The sequence below is a fragment of the Botryllus schlosseri genome, chromosome 16 (genome assembly GCF_051294905.1).
Source record: "Botryllus schlosseri isolate E-star chromosome 16, Bs_hap1, whole genome shotgun sequence".
Lineage (NCBI taxonomy): Eukaryota > Metazoa > Chordata > Ascidiacea > Stolidobranchia > Styelidae > Botryllus > Botryllus schlosseri.
The window spans coordinates 18,562,112-18,583,463 of NC_137251.1; the positions used below are offsets into that span (position 1 = coordinate 18,562,112).

At 41.5% G+C, this 21,352-nt stretch overlaps 1 protein-coding gene across 8 annotated transcripts in view; it reads left to right on the forward strand.

The window, feature by feature from the left end:
• The window catches only part of LOC145459336 (uncharacterized), a 55,445-nt gene extending 49,862 nt beyond the window's left edge, over positions 1-5,583 (forward strand). For all 8 annotated transcript variants that reach the window (XM_080337978.1, XM_080337986.1, XM_080337984.1 and 5 more), the window contains one exon: positions 64-5,583. In XM_080337978.1, coding sequence (XP_080194104.1) covers positions 64-225 — 162 coding nt within the window. In that variant the 3' untranslated portion in view covers positions 226-5,583. The remainder of the gene's footprint in view (positions 1-63) is intronic.
• The last annotated feature ends 15,769 nt before the right edge of the window (positions 5,584-21,352 follow it).

Consider the following 21,352-nt stretch of genomic DNA (forward strand, 5'->3'; position numbering starts at 1 on the left):
GTTTGTTTACGCCTGAGTCCCAAGTAATCAATATCGTCTGAACGAATATAATCTTTTTTACAGGCCTTTTTGATCGAAGAAGGAGCCGTTGAATTGACCCTCGGCGGCCAAAAGATAAAGCTGGGAGAGAGGTCTCAGTTTCAAGTGCCCCGAGGGAACAATTATAAAATAAAAAATATAACGGCAAAGAGCGCCGTGCTCTTTGCCTGTTTTCACTTGCCGTAATTCGGAAACCGTTTGAAATGCCAGAAAGAAATCAGGTCCAGCTCCACAAGATATTCGCATCCACTTTATGCAGCAAGAATGGAAACCACTCTCGAAATTTCAACACACTGAAGTACAACGACATGACTCTTCGCGGCATCCACGGCGAACGTCAATTTCAGGGCTCATCCAATGGTACGTACACTTGTATATCTAGAGCTCTCCACTGGCCTACAAGCAGCTCAACACTGCGTACAGCGATGCTTATCCCGCAGGTATGATTGGGACATGGCATTACGCGGTACATTTTGTTGTAGCTTACCCTTAAGAGTGTCGAGCGTATATCAGGTCTGGCTCATCAGACGATGGGCAGTATCCCTTTGTGGAGAGTGCGAACGTACGGCATAACCACTAGTTGAGCAAGGTACTATCTATATGTGTGATTGTGTTTTTCGGGTATATCCGAGATGTAGCAGGTATCACTAAGGTATCTGACCGAGCAAGATAGTGTAATGTTGATGCGTCCGGCTTCTTGATCGGTAGGTCGTGGGTTCGATCCCCGGCCGGGTCTGACGAGAAACTTGAAAACTGGTGGCTATTCTGCTTGGCGCTCAGCATCCAAAGAGAGCATGGATGAGAAAAGATGGGGGGGGGGCAGACTGGCTGACCTCATGGTCGCATCTCAGTCGTAAAACAATCTCGATGGTGCAAGCGAAAACGAGTACCCCACTTCTCTGTCTTCCCTAGACTGTGTTTACATCTGTACATCTTCGAGCAATTTCGTCTACCAATTGTTCAGAACAATGCCGATTTTCAATTGCTAAGTACTGTTTTGAGGTGCACATTGCCCTGTATTGTATTGTCGAAATCGAATGCAACAGTAGCTTTCGATTAAAGCCAGTTTTATTAGTTTTAAGCGCTGGGGTCGTCAGCTTTACCACTACCATGGTATTGCTGACCAATGGTAGATTGCCCAGCAATAAAGCTGCTTGCCCAAGCGTAATGGCGGAGTTGGTTATCTATTCATAGGTTTGGAATCTTTACTATGGTTGACAACTCAGGTATCATGTCTGGAGTGTGTTCAAGTCTGTCTAACGCTCATTTATCACTCTGAAGTGTGTCCGTGTGTGTTCACGTCTGTGTCTGTGTGTGTGTGTGTGTGTGTTAATTAGGGTTGGTCAAGCAACTGTTTTCCAAATTCACTCGGCTCGGTGAAAAAATTGTTAGGGAGCTTAGATAACGCCTAAAACCAAAATTTGCTCATTTTGAAACAGTAGACACAAAGTCATTAATATTTTAAATTTCAACAATTTTATGGAATAATTTTATCTACCATGAAAAATTTATTCGGTGATTTTATTTCAAAATATGTGCACTGAATAAAACACACGAGACCAAATACATATATTCATGTATGCTCTCTATTTGCGAGATATATCCAATTGGAGCATATTCAGGTGCTGTGGGGTTGTGATTTCAATATTGTAAATTACTAGAATTCGCACATGTTCTATTTCTGATAATTACTTTTCAAGCATGAAAAGACGACTCAGGAATAGTTGATTCTTGGCCAGTTAAGTCAGCATATACAATTTATACATACGCGCTCATGTAATATTATTATGTTTACCATTCGTATCGAAATTGCGGATTTGGATCGTTATTATTGGTCTCAATCAATCAATCGACAGATTATATTTTCATCTGCCCAAGACGCACACACAATATACAATGCGATATACAAGACACACAATGCTTGCTTTCGCGAGCAGTCCATCATCTCATGCAGCCTTTTCAAAACATCTCTCCTGATCATCTTCGTGTGATCTGTGATTTGTTTGCGCGTCACATAGCCATTTTTGATGTTGAGTTGTTTCTTTGTTAACAATATCCAGTTCTTGATTGTCACATATGCTGTTGTTACTTTGTGCGGTTCGTAGTAGGCGTAGTAGATTTCTTCTATGGTAGCGTTGAAGTCCATTCTTACGAGTCCTTTGACATCGGGACCAACGATATAAAAATTCTTTTGTAAGCAGTGCATTTTGTATATATACGCTTCATTGTATCCTCGTCGCCGCTGCAGAGTTGGTATTTGTTTTTCTGCAGTATGTTTGCAATATAAGATCCTGTTGGATTTTTCTTTTTATGCACCTGTGAGAAATGCTTCATTTGTGATTCTGTATGTCAGTACTCTATCGTTATTACTGAAGCATGATTTTACGTCTGGCTTTGTTAGCAGTATTTCCTCCCAGATCGTAGTCTTGGTGTTTGGTTGGGTGGAATCGTTGACAAGAATTTCGTAATTCGTATACTTCGTTTTACGTGATTTCCGTCGGGTCTCTGCATTTGACTTGTGTCGTGCACAGGGTTTTGATCTCCTTGGAGTTTGTTATGGTAAGAGTTTTTTACCTACCTTTTCGACTTCATTGCCCAAGTTATAGATTGCTTCTTGATGCCGTAACTGTGTTGGTCCATCAGGTTTTGCATTCTTCCGTTCCTGGTTTTGATCTGAATAGGCCGCATCGACCAGAAGATAATGAGAAGGGCCTCTTTCCACGCTCAATCCCTAGCCTGCCAGAGCCAGTTGGTGGCAGACTTGGGTTACTGGTATCTGAATAGAGTATTAATTCTGATGATTCGAGTCGAGAGCTGAAATTATACGCTACTTGTCACTAAGCGTGACTTTATCAATCTAAATTATAGTTTTCTATGTTGTTCTTGAGTAGGGCGCTGCATTCCTTTGTCTCATGGTAATTCTTGTTGCGTTTTTCACAGTTTATGTCTTCGATCTAAGTCAGGCATTCCTTGATTTGTTCAGTCGTTTTTATCATACAGGTGTATCAGGCATGTTTTCTTTGTAGAAATCCTCCCCAAATATTTGTATGTCCATTTTATAGCTTTGTGTTCTTCCGGTATACTCTTGTCATGTTTGTTACTGTCCCAAGCCTATGACTATTCATCTCGTCCATCATCAGTCGGGATCCCTTGGTCCATTATGTGAGTTGCGGGAAATCTTGGGAGTTCCTTCTTTTACGGTGGTAAAGTTTCGACAGTGGTTTTCCTTCTTGCTGCATAAAATGGATGCGAATATATCTTGTAGAGCTGGACGTGATTTCTTTATGGCATTTTGATCAATTTCCAATTAATGGCAGCTGGAAGCATGTGAAGAATACGGCATTCTTGGATGCAAGTTTTTTTTATTTTATATCTGTTCACCCGGGGCACTTGGAACTGCTCTCCGTTATCTCCTTTCTTTTATGGCATTAAAGTTTCGACAGTGGTTTCCCTTCTTGCTGCATAAAATGGACGCGAATATCTCTTGTTTAGCTGGACTTTTGGCTTTATGCCATTTTGATCACTTTCCAATTTCCAAATCATGGCATCTACAAGCAAGTAAATAAGACGGCATCCTTGGATCTGAGGTTGCGTATTGTATAGCTGTTTCATCTGGGCACTTTGAACTGCGCCCTCTTTCCCAGTTGATCACTTGGCCCCCGATAGTCAATTCAATGATCCCCTCTTCGATCAAAAAGGACTGTAAAGAAGAGGATGTGCGAGTGTATGTATCATTGGGCCAGAAATTGGCGGTCGCCGTGAATGCCTTGAAGAGTCATGTCGTCGTACTTCAGCGTGTTGAAATTTCAAGAGTGGTTTCCATTCTTGCTGCATAATGTGGACGCGAATATCTTGCGGAGCTGGACCTGATTTCTTTCTGGCATTTCAAACGATTTCCGAATTATAGCAACAGGAAGCATGCAAAAAGGACGGCCTTTTTGGATGACAGGTTTTTATTTCATAAGTGTTCCCTTGGGGCACTTGAAACTGTGACCTCTTTTCCAGTTTTATCACTTGGCCGCCAGGGGTCAACTGAGCGACCCCCTCTTCGATCAAAAAGGACTGTAAAAAAGATGTTGTACAAGTGTACGTACCATTGGATTATCCCAGAAATTGGCGTACGCCGTGGATGCCACGAGGAGTCATGTTGTCGTACTTCAGCGTGTGGAAATCTTGAGAGTGGTTTCCATTCTTGCTGGATAAAGTGGATGCGAAAATCTTGTGGAGCTGGACCTGATTTCTTTCTGGCATTTCAAACGGTTTCCGAATTATGGCAGGTGGAAGAAAGCAAAGAGCACGGCGTTCTTTGGTGATATATTTTTTATTTTGTAACTGTTCCCTCGGGGCACTTGAAACTGTGACCTCTTTCCCAGCTTCATCTCTTGGCCGCCGAGGGTCAATTGAACAGCTCCTTCTTTGATCAAAAAGGGCTGTAAAAAAGATTATATTCGTTCGGACAATATAGATCACTTCGGACTCGTCCTGTCTTCCACTCAGGCGTAAACAAACACTATTGACACATTTCAAGACGGTGATTCCCAACCTGAGAGGAATTCTCAACTTTCCCAGCTTGATCACTTGGCCCCCGAGATTCAATTCAGTGAACCCCTCTTCGATCAAAATGGATTGTAAAGAAGAGGATGTGCAAGTGTACGTATCATTGGATGAGCCAGAAATTGGCGTTCGCCGTGGATGCCGCGAAGAGTCATGTCGTACTTCAGCGTGTTGAAATTTCGAGAATGGTTTCCATTCTTGCTGCATATAATGGACGCGAATATCTTTCGTAGAGCTGGATGTGATTTCTTTCTGGCATTTCGATCAATTCCCAATTCATGGTATGTGGATGCATGCGTAAAGCACGGCATCCTTGCTTGTGATATTTTTTATTTTGTAATTGTTCTCTCGGGGCACTTGAAACTGCGACCTCTTTCCCAGCTTCATCTCTTGGCCGCCGAGGGTCAATTGAACAGCTCCTTCTTTGATCAAAAAGGACTGTAAAAAGATTATATTCGTTCGGACAATATAGATCACTTCGGACTCGTCCTGTCTTTCACTCAGGCGTCAACAAACACTATTAACACATTTCAGGACGGTGATTCCCAACCTGGGAGGAATTCTCAACTCTCCCAGCTTGATAACTTGGCCACCGAGAGTCAATTCAATGAAACCCTCTTCGATCAAAATGGACTGTAAAGAAGAGGATGTGCAAGTGTACGTATCATTGGATGAGACCGGAAATTGGCGTTTGCCGTGGATGCCGCGAATAGTCATGTCGTCGTACTTCAGCGTATTGAAATTTCGAGAGTCGTTTCCATTCTTTCTACATAAAATGGACGCAAATCTCTTTTGTAGAGCTGGACGTGATTTCTTTCTTGCATTTCAATCAATTTCCTATTTGAAAGCATGCGAACAGCACAGCATCCTCAGATGAAATGTTTTTAATTTTGTAACTGTTCCCTCGAGGCACTTGAAACTGCAATCTTTTTCCCAGCTTCATCACCTGGCCGCCGAGGGTCAATAGAAGGACTCCCTCTTCGATCAAAAAGGACTGTAAAAAAGATTATATTTGTTTAGACAAGATAGATCACTTCGGACTCGTCCCGTCTTGAACACAGCCGTAAACAAACACTATTAACACATCTCAGGACAGCAATTCCCAACCTGGGAGGAATTCTGAATTTTCCCAGCTTGATCACTTACCCTCCAAGAGTCAATTCAATGACCCCCTCTTCGATCAGAAACGACTGTAAAGAAGATGATGTACAAGTGTACGTACCATTGGCGTTCGCCATGGATGCTGCAAAGAGTCATGTCGTCGTACTTCAGCGTGTTGAAATTTCGAGAGTGGTTTCCATTCTTGTTGCATATAATGGACGCGAAGATCTTTTGTAGAGCTGGACGTGATTTCTTTCTGGCATTTCGTTTGATTTCCATTTCCCAATTCATGGCATGTGAATGCAATAAAACAATATGGCATCCTTGGATGTGACGTTGCGTAGTTTGTAGCAGTTCCTCCTGGGCACTTGGAACTGCGCCCTCTTCCATAGTGTTGCGATTTGGTTTCCGAGGGTCAATTCAATGACCCCCTCTTCAACTAGAATAGAACTGAAAAATAGATTATATTCGTTCAGACAAGATAGATCACTCTGGACTCGTCCCGTCTTGAACACAGCCGTAAACAAACACTATTAACACATGTCAGGACAGCAATTCCCAACCTGGAAGGAATTCTGAATTTTTCCAGCTTGATCACTTACCCTCCGAGAATCAATTCAATGACCCCCTCTTCGATCAGAAACGACTGTAAAGAAGATGATGTACAAGTGTACGTACCATTGGATGAGCCCAGAAATTGGTGTTCGCCATGGATGCCGCGAAGAGTCATGTCGTCGTACTTCAGCGTGTTGAAATTTCGAAAGTGGTTTCCATTCTTGCTGCATAAAATGGACGCGAATATCTTTTGCAGACCTGGACCTGATTTCTTCCTGGCATTTCGATCAATTCCCAATTCACGGTATGGTGTAACATGCAAAAAGCACGGCATCCTTGCTTGAGATATTTTTTATTTTGTAATTGTTCCCTCGGGGCACTTAAAACTGCGACCTCTTTCCCAGCTTCATTACTTGGCCGCCGAGGGTCAATTGAAGTACTCCCTCTTCGATCGTAAAGGATTATATTTGTTTAGACAAAATAGATCATGGACTCGTCAAGTCTTCGACTCAGGCGTAAACAAACACTATAAACACATGTCAGGACAGTGATTCCCTACCTGGGACGAATTCTCAACTAGGGGGAATTCGACATCAAAGGGAGGCACGCCGGGACCCGCGAAACTTTACATTTATTCATGGCACAACGCCTGAAACTAGTTCTTCCGAAATGTGTATTACTTTTGCGTTATTTCTAGCTTTCAGTACGTTTAAATACCATTAAAAATATTCACCCTCTCCCGGTATGTAGTATAAGTGCGGCGAACTAGACGATTTAGTGCGGCCAACAAATTCCAGCTAGCTGGGAAGACTGCCGCATGTTCTCTGACACCTTTAATGTAGGCTATATAGGTCCAATTGTCCATTGTTCATATAGGCACATAAATGAAAAGTGCCGAATAGTCCTGTCTTGGCAATATGAGCAGCCCTTCAATGCTATCTCCAGAGGAAAATGCTGCATCCCGTAACGAAATGCAAAATTGGAATTGTGTGCGCCCTACAAAAGAGGTAACTTCTCTTTTAGTCTTGTACACAGAATGAACAAGAGTGTAGCCAGAAAAATATATATGAAGGACTTCGGTTTTAGTTACTTATAGAAGTTCTCTTTTGGTGATGCTCGAGAAGCTGTTCTTTTGGTGTTTCCTCGTACTTATATTCATATCCGTCATTTTAGTCGGTGTTTCCATTGTTGTAATCCTCAGTGTATCTCCGACGAGTGTTCTGTCAATTTGATGGGCTATGTCCAATATTATTCCTTTACGCGGTAAAGTCTTGGTCCCCAGAAAAACTGTCCGTCTCCCTCACAGTCGAACAATGTCTACCAGTCATCACTCAGCCATGACCAAAACACTTACTCCAGGCTTAGTTGCTGGAAATAGATCAATGTCATTGAGATAGTATCGTTAAACGATGGTGTAAATCGCTGGCGTTGATAACAAACGGGGTGGTATAGGCTTATAATACCGCTGCTTTATACTAAAGCAGCACAATATGCAGTAAAATATGAAAAATCTATTCACCGAGCGAGATAGTGTAATGGTTATGCGTCCGGCTTCTCGAGCGGTAGGTCGTGGGTTCGATCCCCGGCCGGGTCATACCAAAGACTCGAAAATTGGTATCCGCAGCTATCCTGCTAGGCGCTCAGCAATTACGGATAGCATGGAGGAGAAAAAAAAACGGGGGCGCAGACTAGATGACCTCATGGGGCCGTATCGCATCTCCGTCGTCAAAGCATCTCGATGGTGCAGGCGAAAAAGAATATCATATCTCTCTCTCTCTCTCTCTCTCTCTCTCAGGCATTAATTCAATCAACTGCATACCGGAAAACTGCATTGTTACTTCACAAAATTGATCCTTTCTATCATCAGATAGAATCACCACAGAGTGTGGTTCATTTTATGCAGTGAAAATAACGAAGTATTTGAATCCTAATTGGTGCACACCGAGGTTCGATGTCTGATTGAAGAAAACGGCTTTTCGCGAATTTTACTATGTCTCGCTCACATATCTTATGTTGACGTTGAAGCAGACAGCAACAACAGACTGGACAATAGTCGATCGATTCCATGGAATCCGTGAACATGGAATTATTGAGGACAAGGAACAATGTGGAACAATTTTGATCGCAAACCAAAGCTCATTATCTCGTAGCATTCGTTCAGGATACAGAAACGAATCAAAGTGAAGTATCCTCTGTCTGGAGTTAGATTGAATTGTCCTTCACTGCCTGAGTGGGGGACGCTGATACTTAATTTATTGTCCATGGATAACAAATACTTTTTAGCCTATTTAAATGTTCAACTCAACAAGGCCAGAAAAATGCCTTACTTTTGTCTAATCTCCCGAGACACGAACCAATTAGCTTGATTCATTTTAACATCAGATGGTTGTAATCTTATCCGGATAAACTAGAAACCCTTCTTTCTGCCCTGAGCAGTATATCCGCTTTAGTGGTAGATCGGAAATGTATTTTTCAAATAAGCCCTCGATGAATGTAAAGTTGTTGGTGTAGCAGCCCTCCTGCGCCTCCTATTCGGGTCCGCTATCGGTCATACTCTGTCTATTCGGTGAAGAGCATGAGCTGGTTTTGCCTTTTGGCTTGTGTCGGCCGTGCGGTGCGATTGACGGTATTACTGGTCAGTGAATTTGTTCTTGGATCCGTATCGTCTGTCGGGTTGCAGTATATTTTGTGAGCTGAAGAAACCTCCGTACCGGACAAAGGCCTCTACATTAGGCTATAACTTTGAAGACATCCAAGCCCCCAATTTCTATGAGAGCATCAGTAACTACACTGATGAAGAAATATCCTACGAAAACTGTTCGGAATACAACCGCAATATTGAACACTGCAAACAATTATCTGGAAATTCATCATCCAAAAGGCAGCATGTTTAAATTTAGGGGAGATATTAATGTGGATCTTCTCAAGAAGGGATCAGATCCCCACTTCATTGCCATCAAGTCTGTTGGTATCACTGAGCTGATGAGAAACACAAGTGAGGCAAGAATTCATGTTTTGGTCACATTGTTGTTATCACTGTTGATTGTTTTTGTATGTTGTTGCATTTGTTAATAAATTATGTGTTGTAAATAAACACGTGTTGGCAATTTGACAACGAAAATGGGATCTCGTGATACATATCAGAGCTACGTTATTTTTGCAATTTCGAGAAGATGTTGGAGTGTGAAGATTGTATGAATAAAGACTGAATTGTCAAGCAACGATTGGAACAGCAGCGTGAAGAGTTGGAAGGCATGGATGGCGCCACAGTGTAAGACATCTTCCAACGTGGTCCACACTGCACCGGTAACTGGTCTAAGCCAATTCATTCATGAATGGATGATGATAAAATAGCCCTTATTTTCTTGACAAATCATCGTCGGGGGGTCTACAAAATATTGTAGAATATATATGCAGAGCAGGCCGAGATGGAAAAAATGAATGGTAATTTCGTGGATGGAATTAACCTTTACATGAAAGAGCACTGTGATCCTAACCAATTTGTGATTAAAGCACGTAACAAGTTTAGCATTGATATGAAGCGTAAACCAAGAGCAACTATACTTGAATTGGCTGCTCGTATCAGGCAAGACGTTATCAGCTGTGATTTTCGTCTATCTAAAATCTGTTGGATGAACCGATGTATATTTATGTGTTATTTTGGAAATGAAGCTGTTCTGAAAGGAGTATGTCGCTGCTGAAGAGATTCGGTGTCCTAAACAAAGAAGATATGCGGAAACTAGAAATCGATAAGTTTATGTATCAGTTCCACTGCAGTCGTGGTCCCGAATACTTCGATGACTTCTTTACCTCGGTGTCAAAAGCGCACAAGTACAACACACACGCTTCCACGTCCAAATATCGCATGAACGACCGAACAGGTCATCGCTCCATCAAATATGCCGGACCTGATGTTTGGCACAGTATCCCGCCGGCCATCCGACAGTCGACAAGCGTGACCACATTCAAGTCAAAATACAAGCAATTTGTACTAAATAAATACTAGTCTGCCCTCAAGATTACCAGACCACAACCTGACCAGATCTATCCTTCTGTGACGTGCCACCCCATTTTTATCGCTTGATTTTCTATACTATATTCTTTTACTTTTCATTGAGTGTGCATACCTCCTCTTGACATCGCTTGGACCAAGGTGGGTCTGAGATTTCAAAGACTACTCCAAGTCGTTTCGACACCTTCCTATCTTTTCACTGTATCGCAATTTTTGTGGTGTATTGAACTGATAAAAATTGCTAAGAAACCGAACCAAACCTGTTTCAAACTAACATAGTCAAGTCTTTCAAGGGTTGAGTTTTTGAATATGAATTGGAACAAAGAAAGTTTCCTGATAAGTGCTGACACTTACCTCATGGATGCAAATATAAATGGGCTCTGTGCCATTACTGCAATAGTACGGGTGATACTCAACCACCATGTCATCAAAAAGAAGGATATGTTCACAAGAGCGGTGTCCGAAGGAGTGGTTGCATTAAAGGTGTGAAGCATACTCAAGCGCATCCAAAATCAAAGGGAATGAATAATGGATACTGGCGCAAGAGAAAATCTTATGTCTGAAGACCTGCTGAGCTTGAATCTATATCATTGCATAAACTGAACACTTGCGGTGTATTCACACCTAGGAATATTTTGCTAGCAGGTGTAAATAATCCATCTGAAAGATTCAATTTTCAATTTATTCTTACTGATATACTTATTAAAATTTATAGGCCCTAGTGGAATATGGATACTAAATATTGTAATTGATACCCTCCTTTACGGTAGCAGAGTTGTAAACTCACTTTCCAGTTTTCATTTTTCCGAATTGACCAACTGCTGTGAGGATTTCACCAGTACATATTCGGTTCGGTTGTTTGAAGGATTGTCTGTAATTATTCTTCAGTACCGTTTGCCATCTGCAATGAGTTATCTCAAGCTTATGACTTGGTAATTGGATGTGTGGCAACTGATCAATTTCAATGATTATGTTTCCCAATTCGTAAACGATTGTTTCCTGGTCATAAATCGGGAAAGATCTCTGTAAGCAGCACATATTCTGTTGCGATGAATTCACTATATGAAATGCATCGACGGCCAATTCCACACGGACGGTGAATATCGCTTTTCAAAGATTGACTAGGCTGTTGCGTATAACCAAGTTCAATCCAGCGAAGAAAGTCTCAGCAAACTTCGTTGAGTATTGCTGCAAATAAAGATGCTGTTTGGAATCTCTTCAGCACCAGGTAATTTCACGAAAATCATGAATCAGCTGAGTGATGATTCAAGAGGCGTTGCAGTTTTCCCGGATGAGATTTTGGTCAGCGGATTTGATCCGATGGTCTCAATGCATTGTTGAAGACACATCATGGGAAAGGTCTCTGATGCCGAAAACAAAAGCTCTAAAATAACGATTATAAAGTGCCGGTAGTTCCAGGGGTTCGAAATGGCGGCGGCGTTGAAACTAATTTTTATTCTAGACCTAAGAATTTTACTGACGGTTGTGCGAATATGTACTTTTCTCTTGAGCATCAGAGACTGTCCACTTGAAGCTAGTAGTTCCAGAGGTTTCAAAATGGAGGCGATGTTGAAAATGCTGGCTCTTGCTTATGTTTCCAAATCATACGTGACCCGGTACAATTCTACAGTCAATTTCTACCCAATGTGTCAGCCAGTATTACTTCTTACAAGTAAAGGAATCCTGTGATTTTGGTGTTGAATATAGGCAAGATTCATAGGCAGAATTGAAGAAAGTTTGACGAGCAGAATTACTCTAGGTTCATTTTGATCTGATAAAGAAGTTTGGATCATCATGTGACTCGTCTGACGTAGGAATTGTTTGCCTGTTTTTCACTGTTCTAATGATGATTGTAAGAAGCCAACTTCCGATATATTCTAAAGACACTTCATGAAAGTATGACCAGATTAACAAATACGTTTCGATTATCAATGTTGCGCTTTAAAACCTCCATCAATATTGTATCAAGTACAGTTTTTATTGATGGTACTACATTGTTTGGACCACACAAATCATGCCTCACTGAAAACTGCCCAGCCAGATGAGACTTCCAATCAACACAATTATGATATTGAATGTCGTAGCACAAAGTAGCATGAATTGAGCCGCCTATGGTTCTTGGCACATTGTCAAAAGATTCCATTGGTGAGCCTGTAATTTCTACTGTGATTACATGCACCAGAATTGGCTTACCAGAGCCAGAAAAAGACTTGATGAAGGACGTGTACAAGGAATCAAATGAAAAGAACAAGGAATAGAGATTAAAGAAAGTATAGCCGGATAAAGATTGAGAACGAACATTGTTACACTGAGCGCTAGCCCACGATATATATTGGATTAAGAGACCGTAGCTAGCCATATCGTCATCCTTTCAACCGTTTATGACATCGCATTGCACATTGCGTGTCATGAGCAGTTGAAAATATATAATTATACGATTGAAGCAATGAGAGAAGTTGAAAGGCAAATTTACTGCAGTCAATCACTTCAAGGTTGGAACGCCCTGCTATGCTCTGTATTACAGACGGGCGGACAAAAAATTCTAAGAAGGCATATGAGGGATAATAAGAGACACTCACTCATAAAAAGAAAGTTATACATGAAATATTGGAATTACTTTGCATTTGATTCATTTGCCACTAATTACATGTGCTGACAATTCATTGTTTTTGTATATTCTTGTCTTTGGTAATCTATTATGTGTCGTTTTGAATAAACATCATCGCAATTTGTACTGCATTTATCGGTTTGTTTAGGGTGATGACCATCAAATCGATGCTGCGACTCATCGAGGTCGCAAGTGGAACCGATCTTTGTGGATGACTTGACGGCTGCTGCATTATATCAAAACATAACCAATGGCATAAAAGACTTGATACCGGGAACTTCTCACAGGATGGACGACAAAGACTTTGACAAATTCAGGAATCGCATCACTCATCATATTTTCAAGGCTTAGAGGCAAAGATAGATGAAGATTCTTCCTCAAAAATATAGAGGACACTCCAAAGACCTTGTCAAGATTGACTCTCTCTGTCACCAGTCAAAACGTACCAGTCCTTTTTTTGGAAATCGTGAACTTGAATACCGGTGAAAAACTATCCTGCTCAAACCAGGCTAGATGCTTGAACGATATTTCAGTCTAAAATGTTTTACCCTACAAATCACTCTGAAGTCAAAGTAGCGATCTAATATCTAGAAAGAGGCCATCGGTTAAGATCCAATTCCAGCCTGGTTTCTGAAAATTATCAGCTTGCATGTTGATCATTTTATTTCCCTTTCTCCGACATCATAATAGAAAATGGTGTTTCCCCAGTTTATCTGAAAACAGTCAGAGTGGTATCAGTATTCAGAGCTGGGCAATAGTGCATTCCTTGCTGGGGTTCTGCCAGTGAGAATACAATTTAACACGGCAAAGACTTCAACACCAGGCCTCTGCGTCATGTCCAGGACCCAAAGAAGGACTTGTGCACGAAACCCTACTCAGCGCTCAAACTCATTTTGCGTCAACATTGCATAAGAATCGATATTGAGAAAGCAAAGCAAGAGAACAAGTTCGAGTTCAACTGGAGTCAATCTTAGCGCTCTTTCAAGTTGTACTTTTGTGGCTATGGTATTCAATGACAATCTGAGGTTGAAGTCAATCTCAAAATGCGGCGTTTGAGCAAGCGTTTTCCAAGTTAAGCCATGGGTAGACTCAACGCCTTACTCATTCACTTTTTCACGGTCTGGTCGTGAATATATTGTGGAAATTGCGCTGTGAGCATGTTTGGCGCCTGAATTCACAATTTCAACTGTAACATATAGCAATGTTATAAGAAGGAAATCATGTTCTATTGCAGTATGGCTTCATTGTTGACTGTGTAGGCTATTCCCAAATTGGCAGAGATTTTTCGTCAGAAATGGATTTTCAAAAGCGGTTAATTCCTCACAAGTCACAACGCTCTGTTTTATCTTCTAAATATAAAGCGTTGCATCAGGATATGTAGAAACGAATGGGGGATGAATGTTACTAAAAAACCACACACAAGATGTTGTCTACAATAGAGATCTACCAATTCCAGCAAGAACCGAATCTGCAGCGATGCGAGCAGACATTACGGTACCTCAGCAGACAAATGGGATACACCGTGGTAGATGACCTGGCGCTTTATGAATGTACGCAATGTTAGATCATCGCAATACCCTTAATAAAACCATCTGTCCTCGTGTATCTCAGAAATATCAATAACTTGGTACCACTTGATACTTGACGCGCGGCCTAAAGCAGAGAAACTGTAATGTACCGTACGCCTGTAATTTTGTTCTCTTCAGAGCAAATACCACAAGCAATTAGGGTATTTCCATTTCCCTGTATGTGAAAGATTATCGCAGCTAAATTACAAATCGTTGCTGACCACAAAGCATTATAAACCCTCATTTGATGTCATCTTTTACTGAGATTATCGGCTTGGCTAAATCACAAATTAGCGCGTTGATTGCGAAACGTTGTGTTGCGTCTGGAATTACGAGACTTCACGTGAGTTCAAAACGCTCTTGCGTGAGCTGGCCTCAAAATGTTTCGAAATACGAATTTTTACATTATGCGGTAATCGCATTCGAGAGAGCTCGTTAACCGCTGGCGGAGATTCTGATTTACCGCATTGTTTTGTAATGCCCCCCCAGGTCTGACAAATGACAGTTATAACTTCTCCGAGGAGTATGTGGTGTCACAGGTGACTTTATAAGTCTACTTATATCCCAAAATTAAACAGAAAATGCGGCGAATGAAATATTTCAATCATGAAAGCTGTGTCATCCGGGTGCTTTGCACAGTCGTGGATATTCACTGTAGCTAATGCTATGTAGTGCTGTACCTTTTACGGTGCGTATCTCATTCAAAAGACCAAATAGAATTATAAAAATGCAAAATTATGGTGAAATACCAGTAGGAAATTATGTCCAGCGACAAGAAAAAAGATATATATTTAACAAACAACGAATCAAGATAAAGAACAGAATAAAGACTAAACAATAACAAAAGTGTCAGACTAAACAATAACAAAAGTATAAGATAAAATACAAAATAGAATTATAAAAATGCAAAAATTTGGAAAAATGCCAGAAAGAAATTACATCCAGCTGTACAGAGAAATTGGCGTACACTCGATGCGACAAGAAAACAAACCACTCACCAAAACTTCAAAAGGCCTAATGTACGCGGAGATGACTTTTCGTTGCATCCACGGCAGCTGCTGATTTCAAAGCTCTTCTGCTTCTGCGTTCTTTAGTATGTGCAGGGATTCTTCACCCTTGAAGTTGCTAATGACGTCGAAGCAGTATGAAAATGATTCTTTTTAGGTCCTCAATGGTATCCACCCTAGGCAGTGTCTGCTCTGCATGAGGAGCCTTGTCCATGATACTGCATTCGTGCAGGTTTAGTGTTACAAGATTGAGTGCATCGCAGGTGGTCGGGCCCAGGATGCCAGGACTGTCAGTGTCAACCACATAGAATTCGTTCTAACAATACTTCTTGCCATGTGGCTATTGAGTGCGGAGAGTTATTGATCCGAAGCACTCAATTAGTTCTTAAGTAAAACATTGGGTTCTGGATGTAATGGTGTCGGTTTGAATTTCCCGAATAATTCCTTATTCTTCCAGCTCCCCGTCATCTTCGGATTTATATGCCTAAAATTAATCGAATGCTCACTTTCCGGGGCTCTTGCGGTCATTAACAGCTCCAATGGTGATCGATGAAATTGTGTTCGTTGAGCCATCATCACCATCAGGGATTTGACCGTCGGTACTGCTGCTGTCTGTGTCATATACTTTTACTTCTGCTTGTCGAGTCTTTTGATGTTTCTTTGACTTTCTCGGTGCTTTACGTTGTTGGCTATCTTGTTGCTTGCTTCTCGAATTGCCGTCACTATCACGCTTCTTTGTTGCGCAGAAATCCTCCCAGTGGCCATAGTTTTCGCAATAGTTACAGGGAGATCTGAATGCTGGGCATTTCCAACCGTGTGACAAGTCCGCTTTTGTTACAGGTCTTGTGTCCATATTTCCTTGGCGATTATATCAATACTTGAAGTTGATCCTTAGGAAGCATCATGGGTATTCTGTTGTATGTGTGTAGTGCTTCCAAATCTAACAGTGGGGCTTCCTTAGTCGTGAATTTTTTTTTCAAGATCTTTGCTCTTAGTTCCTCGATTAGGGTGGATGCCACGATTCTTTCCACTAATCTCTCTTCTATATCATTGTCTTCAAAGTCACATTTCTTAGCTTTTTTCGTGATTCTGTGGAGAAGGTCTGTCAGTGACTCATCCTTCAACGGACATGGCTTCGCAAATTATAATCTGTGAACTCTGTAGCTCACTCCGTCACTTGTATCGATCTCCAGTTTGAATAATTCCCTTATTCGTTCGGGGACTTTCCTATCTTTGGCGGACAGTCGCGATTGTTGTACTCTTCTGGCGGCTTCATCGCCACTATGGAGAGGGGGTCATATCCTCAGTCCATCTTCGTAATCGGATTCGCCATTGTCTCTTACCGGTACTCACTCCATTGTTTACCCCTGCCACCATGTCATGTAATAGTTTATTACGCACAGTACACACTTCACATTCCACAATGGAAGGCTAATGTGGGTGGCTAATACGCTCTAGCTTAATGCATGGTCTTGCAAAAGCCTAATATTCAAAATTTCACATTCCCTTTCTTTCTCCGAAGGTTTTCGTCATTGTTTTCATCATCTCAGTTTTATCCGGTGCAGGTGCTCATCTGATTCTTGTTCATCCGGAGTGCTTGTCCTATTGGACAATCCGCGTATGATCGAATTCGCGACTCATTATTGGCCGAGGTTGTGGTTGTTGTGTTTCTTTTCGCATTTGGCTGCCCATGTTGCCTGTTAGATAGATATTAGAAGGATCAACGCAATGAGATTGCTGCCCGACAGGGTTACTCTTCTCTATGTTGATTACCGTCTGCAGGTCGGGATTTAGCTTCACTTGTCTGGTGGATTTCCACCAGGTTTATAGATTTAACGATAATACTAGTTTTGATACCTTACATTTCAGGAGTAAGTGCTCGTGCGTTTCGATATGCTCGTCACATAGAGTGCAATTGCTGTTCTGGGCCGCTAGTCATGTGTGGAGCCGGTGGTTGGTCGGGAATATCCGGGATATGCGATATTCCAAATCGTTCCTTTTTGGTGTTGTGCCAGTGATGCATGGTTGATGTTGTGCCAGCTTGAACCGCGCCATTTGCTGATATCTCTTCTGTGTTGTTTTTCTGTCGTTGTATAGTCATTTCCTTGCTCTCTGTTTGATGTCATGTGCTCCGATCTCCATGGTTGTCATTTTCTGGTTTATTTCTTGCCAGTGCTTCAAGGGCTGTAAAGTATGAGGCATGTTATTTTTTACGTGCTTCACATACATCCTCAAAGTGGGGGTAAATTGTTGTTCAAGCCTTCTGTCCCACTCGCTCTCCTGTTCTCTTCCTTCTGCAGGAATTGGATCGCAGTTTTAATTTATCCTCCGAGATATTCTGATTGTATTATCTTAGCATAGTCTATACTTTTCTCTGGTTCCGAATAGGAAGGCGATGATGTCGTTTCTCAGTCGGGATCTGATGATGCTCGGCATTTGGGACGTCGTCGCACTGTATCCAAACAGAGGAAGTACATTGCACTGAACTATTTTTACCTTCTCATGTCTTTTGTGGTGCATGTGTTTGAGGTCTCTTTGGAGTGTGATTAGTTTGCCCGTAGCTGCTTCTCATTGTGGGGACTGGCTTTCTTTCTCTTCGTTATGGTGTTGCCAAGGATGACGATCTCGTCGACCCACGTGATCGCCCTCGTTCTTTTTCTTTGTCTGGAGTACCCATAGCTCATCGCTTTTGTCTTCTTGTTGATTGTCAACAACCTTGCTTCCCAAAAGCCTGCAATGAGTCGGATCGCTTCTTCACACTCCTCTTCTTTGTCCAGGGTTATTGTGATGTGGTCTGCGTAGCTTGGTTAATTTACTCTCTTCAAATCCCCTCGTCTTCTGTCCTTTCAGGGAACTATTCAGTTTCTATGATGGTGGTGGTGATTGTAAATAAACATGGAGATTTGATATCCTTGTTTGATACCAGCATTGAATAGAATTGATTTCCTGACTCTTCCCACGATGGAGATCTTTGCTCCGCTTCTGTCGTATATAGCTCTGGAAATTTCAAAAGGCATTACCAAAACCTGTTAGCTCCAGTGCATTTTATGGAATCTCATGATCTATGGAGTCTTACTCTTTTCTAATATTCACTGAGATCATTGCTCCTATTTTCCTGCTCTTCATCTCCGTTATTTCTCTTAACCAGGAGGTTGAGTTGTTCGATCGACTTCCGTGGGTTCACGCATTGGTGTCTGTGTGTGATGCTGGGAAGCATTGTCTTTAATCTGTTCGATAGAATTATGCTTAAGATTATGTAATCTGCGTTAAGCAGGGATATCGATCGGTCTATGATTTGTAATATATCCCTATTTCCCCCTTTTTTATATATGACCTTGATTAGCCCTCGGGCGAAGGATTCCGTTGGTCAGTGCACTGTATGGATTTCATTAAAAACCTCGGAGATCTTTTGCTATTACGTGCACGTTTTATTTGAAAAATTCTGAGCTTATCCCGTCCTCTGCCGGGGTCTTGTTGTCCTTTTGTTGTGCAAATGCCATTCGGAGCTTTTCCTCCTGGATTGGTTTTTCCATTTTGTCCTTTTGATAGTCTACAAGAGTGTATTTTTGTAGCGAGTAGTCTCTCACTATGGCTCATATCACTACAGCGCACACTATTGGCATAGAATTGAATGAACAATTGACATAATGCCAAAATAAAGAAACACCTACACAGCAGCGGAAGAGGGCCAGATGTCTTTAGCGGTAGTTGCGCCTCGCACTGTAAGGACTAAAATGAAAGAGTATTATTGGCTGTCTTGAACTGAATCGCATGCTTTCTGTTCAATAACTGACTGTTTGACTGTTATCGTTCCGCTGTGGTAGATGTAGTACTGTAACGCAAGGTCAATTTACACACTGTAGTCAGCAGCAACTTTTCATCCTAATGCATGGTACAATTTATACTAGCGCACTTAAGTTAACTGATTTGCATTTAAAAAGAGAAATTAAGTTAAAAGATAACATATCTTTTTTCCCAAAATTCATCAAAGTAATCACAAATCCCTAAATCCCTTCTTATGGATACCAGGTTGGGAACCACTGACATAACCAGTGAAATTTGGAAAAAAGTATATTGCGTATTTACTAAATCAGTTGCCGAACAACCAAAAACCATGTGTGTGTGTGTGTGTGTGATACCTTTGTGTGTTATGTTCTTGCAACCATTGCTAGCCCAAAGTCAAATATCGCTCCGATTAATTAATGAGTTGTTTGGGAATCGAATGTAGTTAGTTAACAGGTTTTCAAAGGTGACTAGCTCCAGTGACTAGCTCTAGTGCTAGTTTTGAAATTGGAAATGTAAGTAGTGCCAACTCTAGTTCTATTTTGAGAAGTGTTCCAGTTCTAGCTGCACATGTAAAGAACTAATTAATTCCTGAGCAACTAGAAAACACCTGTCATTGTTTGGCGTGAATCTTGATATCGTTGTTCTGTTGTATGATATTTTTGCCGCTCCTGCTCCAATTTTAAACTCTCAACCCCGTCCTTTGGAATTTCTTAGCTCATTTACAATTGAATAATTCAGAATCCAGTTGTATGTGTTTAAATTAGATAGTTGCGGATTTTTAACGGTCGTCGGTTCTCGATATAGCATTTGGGAGTTTTGAAAATCCAGTTGTTTCTACGAGTCTGACGCCTCCTGGCTAGATTGTATTGTTGGAGACACTTCAACACAGTACAGAGCCGATATCTGATTCAATTTGATTGAACAGGCCTAATTAGAGTTCAGGATTGACGCATTTGTAACCAACAGATCCAAACACCGTCTACCCGCGATATCTTAGTGATACCTGCTGCATCTGAGTGATCCCTGATTGCGTGATTGAAAAGTATAAGCATTTTTTCATTGGTTGATTCGGAGCTAATTTTCAGATGCTACCTTGCTTAACTCGCGGTTACGCCGCCATTCGTTCTCTCCACAGAAGGATAACCTGCTCAAGTGCTCATCTTCAGATGCACCAAATCCGGTGTGCGCTAGGCACACTATGCGGAGTGCTGCATTGATTTGTATCGCGTTATGCTGTGTTCCAAGCGGTTCTGCGCAGTAAGTATCGCTGGCAGCTGGTCGTAGTCCAGTTGAGAGCTGGGTGTAGAAGTTTACGTGCCATCGGGTCGTGACGTGACCCTCGGAAGAGCTTTGAAATCGGCGGCCGCAGTTGGTGCGACGAAAAGTCATCTCAACGTACATTAAGCCTGTTGAAGTTTCGGTGAGTGGTTTGTTTTCTTGTCGCATCGAGTGTACGCCAATTTCTGTGTACAGCTGGATGTAATTTCTTTCTGGCATTTTACCAAATTTTTGCATTTATATACTTCTATTTTATCTTATTACTTGTTTTCTTGTTTCGTTTCTAGTTTGTTTCGTTGTTTGCATATATATTATATTTTTTTGCTCAAATTTTGTCTGCATCTCCAGTTCGACTTGTGAAGAAATCTGAGAGGATTAGGAAAACTGGGAGTTCCTTGGGCGGACAATGAATTCCACTACCCTGGTCATCTTTTTGGTTATTCAGTGAGGCGCAAGCAGGCAGAGAAATTTAGTCGTCGCTCCTCTTTCCAGTTATTGATTGAAAGAGTGACCCTGGTAGGTACTGGTGAGCTGGGAGGTGAACTTCACTCGGTTGTCGGCATCAAATATGAGACACGGCTCTACACATTATTTCGAATTGTGTGCTGGCAGGGGTGGTCGAAGTGGTCATTATTTAGGGTTACCATATGACCTTCTTTAGCAGGATTTGTCGTCCTTGTTCAAGAAATATAGAATGTCCTACGTTTTCACAATTCGCACTCCTAAATAGCCTTGAGCGTCTGGTGATCGTACAGACAGTGTTGGGATGACTCGAATCATGAGTTGACTTGAGTTACCTTTTTCGTATTACTTGGCTTGACTCGAGTCACTTTGCTAAAGCAAC